The sequence below is a fragment of the Myotis lucifugus genome, unplaced genomic scaffold (genome assembly GCF_000147115.1).
Source record: "Myotis lucifugus unplaced genomic scaffold, Myoluc2.0 scaffold_63, whole genome shotgun sequence".
Classification (NCBI taxonomy): domain Eukaryota; kingdom Metazoa; phylum Chordata; class Mammalia; order Chiroptera; family Vespertilionidae; genus Myotis; species Myotis lucifugus.
This window is the reverse complement of record NW_005871111.1, coordinates 2,330,335-2,334,842: the sequence shown is the minus strand read 5'-3', so window position 1 is coordinate 2,334,842 and position 4,508 is coordinate 2,330,335. Positions and strand designations below refer to the sequence as shown.

General features: G+C 61.2%; 1 protein-coding gene and 1 long non-coding RNA gene across 2 annotated transcripts; one reads left to right on the top strand and one right to left on the bottom strand.

Moving 5' to 3' along the window:
• Window positions 1-5: 5 nt before the first annotated feature.
• On the bottom strand, window positions 6-969 carry FOXD3 (forkhead box D3; the record flags this gene model as incomplete). Its single annotated transcript, XM_006109620.3, is given in 2 exon segments — window positions 6-298; window positions 301-969. Coding segments are annotated over 2 exon segments (900 nt in total), but the record flags the coding sequence as incomplete, so codon positions are not given.
• Window positions 970-1,769: 800 nt separating this feature from the next.
• Window positions 1,770-3,806, top strand: LOC111826252. Its single transcript, XR_002829534.1, has 3 exons — window positions 1,770-2,291; window positions 2,498-2,605; window positions 3,210-3,806. It is a non-coding gene; the product is annotated as an uncharacterized LOC111826252 (long non-coding RNA).
• The last annotated feature ends 702 nt before the right edge of the window (window positions 3,807-4,508 follow it).

The window sequence follows — 4,508 nt, the reverse complement described above, 5'->3', positions numbered from 1 at the left end:
GGGTATTGGAGCGCCGCGGCCGCCGCCGCCGCCGCCCCAGCAACCGGGTGCGAGTATGCGCCCGCCGCGGTGGCCGGATGCAGGCCGTAAGGGCGGCCGTTAGGTCCCGCGGGGCCCGCCGCCGCCGCCAGGCTGTAGGCGCCAAAGCTCTGAATCATGAGAGCAGTTGCTCGCGCAGTGCTCTTGCCTGTGGCGCTGAACGTTTCCCGCCCCGCAGGAGCTGCCGTTTCGAACATGTCCTCGGACTGCGGTTCAGGTCCAGTAGTGCCCTTGCCGGGGTTGCCCGGCTCGCGGGGATCCTGACGAAGCAGTCGTTGAGCGAGAGGTTGTGGCGGATGCTGTTCTGCCAGGCGGGGAACTTCTCCCGGTAGTAGGGGAAGCGGTTGCTGATGAACTCGCAGATGCCGCTCAGGGTCAGCTTCTTCTGCGGGCTCTGCAGGATGGCCATGGTGATGAGCGCGATGTAGGAGTAGGGCGGCTTCACCAGGCTGTTCTTGGGCTTGCTCGGGGTCAAGCCGCCCGCCGCTCCGCTGCCGGAGCCGGGCCCGCCGCCGTTCCCGCCGCCCTCCTCGCTGCCAATGCCGCCCTTGCAGCCGTCGGCCTCGGACGCGCCCGCCTCGCCCCCGGCCCCGGCCCCGGCCCCGGCTCCGGCCGCCTCCTTGGGCAATGCCAGGGGCTGCTGGTGCGGCGGCTGAGGCTGCCCCTGGTGGGGTGCCGCCGGCGTCACCTCGTCCGCCTCGTCCAGGCGCAGCTCGGGCGGCCCCGCAGGGCTGTCGCAGCCGGCGTCGCTGTCCTTCTCTTCCAGCCCGTCGTCGCCCTCGCCCACCACATCTATGTCCACGTCCTCGGCCGTCAGCACCGTCTGGCCGGACATGTCGCTGGCGCTGCCGCCGCCGGAGAGGGTCATCCCTCCTCGGGGTGGGTGGCGGCTGCGGGAAAGAAGCGGCGGGCGATGCGGGCCGTCAGGAACTGCCGCCGAGCTCAGGGGAAGGGGGTTTGGGCGCCCCCCGAAAGATGGGGTCCTGGGGGAGAGGAGGGAGCGTTTGTGGCTCGGGGCCCTCCCGGCTCGGCTCACACTCGGCGGCCCGGCATCGCGCGGCGAAGGCGCTGCCGTCCGGCCCCGGTGGCCGCACTCTGCCAACTCCCGCTGTCCCCGGCGCTCGGTACTAGGCGCCCCGGCCCCGGCGGCTTTTCCACGCCGCGCCCCCTCACTTCGCCAGCCTTCTTCGGCCCCTGGGCCGGGGGTGGGGTGCAGGAGCCGTGCCGGCGGGCGCGGGACGCCGGGCGCCGAGCAGCTCGGGAGGGCGCAGACTGGGGCAACGAGGGGAGGGGGTGCAGGGACACCGAAGCCCCCGTAGTCGAAAGTCCCGTTTTAAGGACTGGCCTGATAGATTACTTTCTACTTAAAGATCCAGCGGGAGGCGGGGCCACGTGACCACGTGTGACGTCAGGGCCACGGCTGAGCCGGCCAAACTCAAGTTGGTTCAGGGGAATTGTCAACAAAGGGACGAGGGACGCGCAACTCCCGCCGCGCGGTGCGCCAGCATCCCGCGGGCACCGAGGGCGCCCCGGCCTGCCCGGAGACCTCAGCCCAGGCTGCAGCCCGGCGCGGGGGGCGCGGGAGCCTGCGGGTGTGAGTGAGGGAGAGTGGGTGTGAGCGAGTGAGGGCGTGGGCCTGGGAGCGTCGGTGGGACCTGGTGGCTCTTTCTGCCCTGCCCTCCCCGCCCCCTCCCCCTTCCCCCTTCCCCCTCCCCCCCTTATAGCAGCACTCCTTGGCAGGGACTGGGAAGCATAGAACAAGATTCCCACCCCTCCCTTTTAAAAGAAAAACTTAGTAGTCTGTTTTGTTTTTATTCTTTTTAGCTTTAAAGAGGAAGGGCTGCGCACTCGGCTCCGTTTTGCAAATTAGACTTCAGACCCCTCCTCCTGTCTCAGGGCTTATTCAGTGGAAACATCTACCCAGGGGACGCTCTCCCCACCTCCCCTCCCCTCCCCAAAACCCTGACCACCGGCTTGGCTTTCCCGTCTCGTTGTTGGCATGTTCATATATATATGTATTTTTTCCCGCGTCCAGCCGGCCTCAACTGGGGTTCCCGAAGGTCAGAAAATGGCTATTGATTAATCTATTAGAATAGTTGCCGAGTGAAATAAAAACGACGTAAAATAACAGGGAACCTATAAATAAAGAAGCCATAACTAGCTGCTCCCGAGTTGTTAAACAACTTAGCATGTGGGGGGGAAAAATCGGAAATGAAGTGCCGGGGAAGGAGCCGGGATTGGCAGCGGCCTGGGTAAGTTGAGTGGGACTGGGAAGAGACTTTGGGCCTTTAGATTAGATGCCGCGTCCGGGCTGGGATGGCACTAGACGGCCCGGGAGCCGGTGGTGTGACTTCCCCGCTGGCTGGGCCCAGCCTCCTGGGAGCGGGGGTGGCCTGGGGCTTGACGGCGGGCTAGGCTCACAGTTGCTGCTAACTAACGCGGATTCTTTCCTCTTAAGACTTAGAGAAACCTTCCAAGATGTAACTTCCTCGGCAGTCAGCAGCAGGACGGGTGGAGGATGCGGACAGTGCACGCCGAGTGTCCCTGGCAAGGAAAGTCAGTGATGGTAGGAGAACTGGGGCGTTACTTGGGGCGCGTCGACCTAGTGCTTCCGAATAGTGCTTCTGAGCGGTGAATCCGCGACGCGCCACCTCTTCCCTCCTGCATTTTTAGGCCGTCTCATAGCTTGCGGGGTGTGGCGGGCTCCTGGAAACCAACCCAGCCTGTCCGCTAAGGCCTGAGAGGGGAATGCCGGTCTCATCAGAGCAAAGAGCAAAAGGGGAGGAGGTCCGAGGACAAAAAATTAGTGAAATATTTACAGGACACACTAGGAAACCGATTAAATTCCTGGTGGACAGTGGTATTCTGATTCCCTCAATCTGTCTCGCTCACCAACGACCCCCTCTCTTTCCTTGGCCTAGACACCCACCCCACCCCAATCGGTAAACTTACTTCATTATTGGCAGTTTATCACACAGATTGACTCTCATCTCCATTCGATAATTTCCTGGGTTTGTAACACTAACCCATTGGCTCCCCACTTCGCAGGACTTTCCAGGTTGGGGTTGGGGGGAGAGTGGGGGCGGTTGCTCCATCCAAGTTTCCCTGTACCTGAATGACCCCCCGGTTGCACCTGACTCTAAAATGCTTCTCATGCGTTGACTTCCCAGCTGCACAGCGTTGTGGCCCGCAGGCTTTCGAACCGTTTACAATGCCTTCTGAACAGCCTCCCGCGAAACCGACCAGAGTGTGAGCTGGCTGCCTGCAGCCCACAGATGCAGAGGTCGTGGCTGCAACTGTCCGAGTAACCCAAACATCACAACAGGAAGCTCGGAAGGACAAAAAAGGAAACCGAAATTTACAAATTCAGAAATTCCTTTTCCTCGGCGGCGGTACCCAGCCCCCGTGGTTGGCTGGGGCCGCCGCAGCGCAAGCCACCGTGCGCCCAGGAGGCTGGGCCGGCGTGAACCAGTGCACGTGTGTGTGTGAGCGCACGGGAGGGTGGCGGCTTCAGGGGCCGCCCTCCGCAAGTCTTCTGGAGGTAGCGTCTCAATGAGCCTAATTTGGATTCCGCTGTCCCGCCCGGGCTGGCTCTCAGGATTCCCTGGGCGATGCTGGTCGCTGCCTCTCACCTCCCCGGTCAAGACCGAGCCGGAACCGTCCATTCCCCGGTGCCTCTTTGTAACCTCCCTGGGGGAAAGCGGGGGCTGAACAACTCCCAGCCGCCAGTTCCATTTGTTGCGCTTTTTTCCTTCGACACAATAAAAGTCAAATTAATTGATTCATACCATTAATTACGGTGCGTAGCGTGAAAAGCAACGCTTCCCCTCGGTTAGAGATCTATTGTGCTAATCTCTTGTTCAATCAGTGTTACCATCTGATGCTGGGTCTGGCCCTTACAGAAACTTTTCGACTCGATTAGCTAAATGATGAGACGTGCAGGACCCACGGGCTGCAGCCCCTACGTCTGGCGCCCGCACCGGCCCATCCGCTTAATATCGATTGCTTTCCCGCTACCACTCTCGGCTGGGAAACCGGCCGCGGCTTCCCTCCTTCCGGGAGGACAGTAGCGCCAGCCCGCAACCTCCGGGGAGGGAAGGAGGCGAAGGAGCAGCTCAGGTGGGAAGAAGGCGGAAGGGCCTGGGCGGGAGCCTGACGTTGAGCAGGGTCCTGCCCTAGGCCGACTCCATTCCAGGCTCAGTAAACCCTGTTTGCTAAATAATTGCATTTTGCAGCTAAATGCCCACAAGTCGTCAGTGACCGCCAAACTTAGGGTAAAGTGAGATGAAAGAAGCGAGACAGATACAGAGAGAAAGTGACATAAGAGTGGGAGGAGAAAAATGTGATAGAGGGAATGGAAATATTGGGGAGGGGGTGAAATGTCGATAAATATTTTCTGAGTTGTAGAGAGTTACTGGGGGAGAGAGCAAGAGGAGTGCACACACATACTCTGGGAGTGACTACTTGGG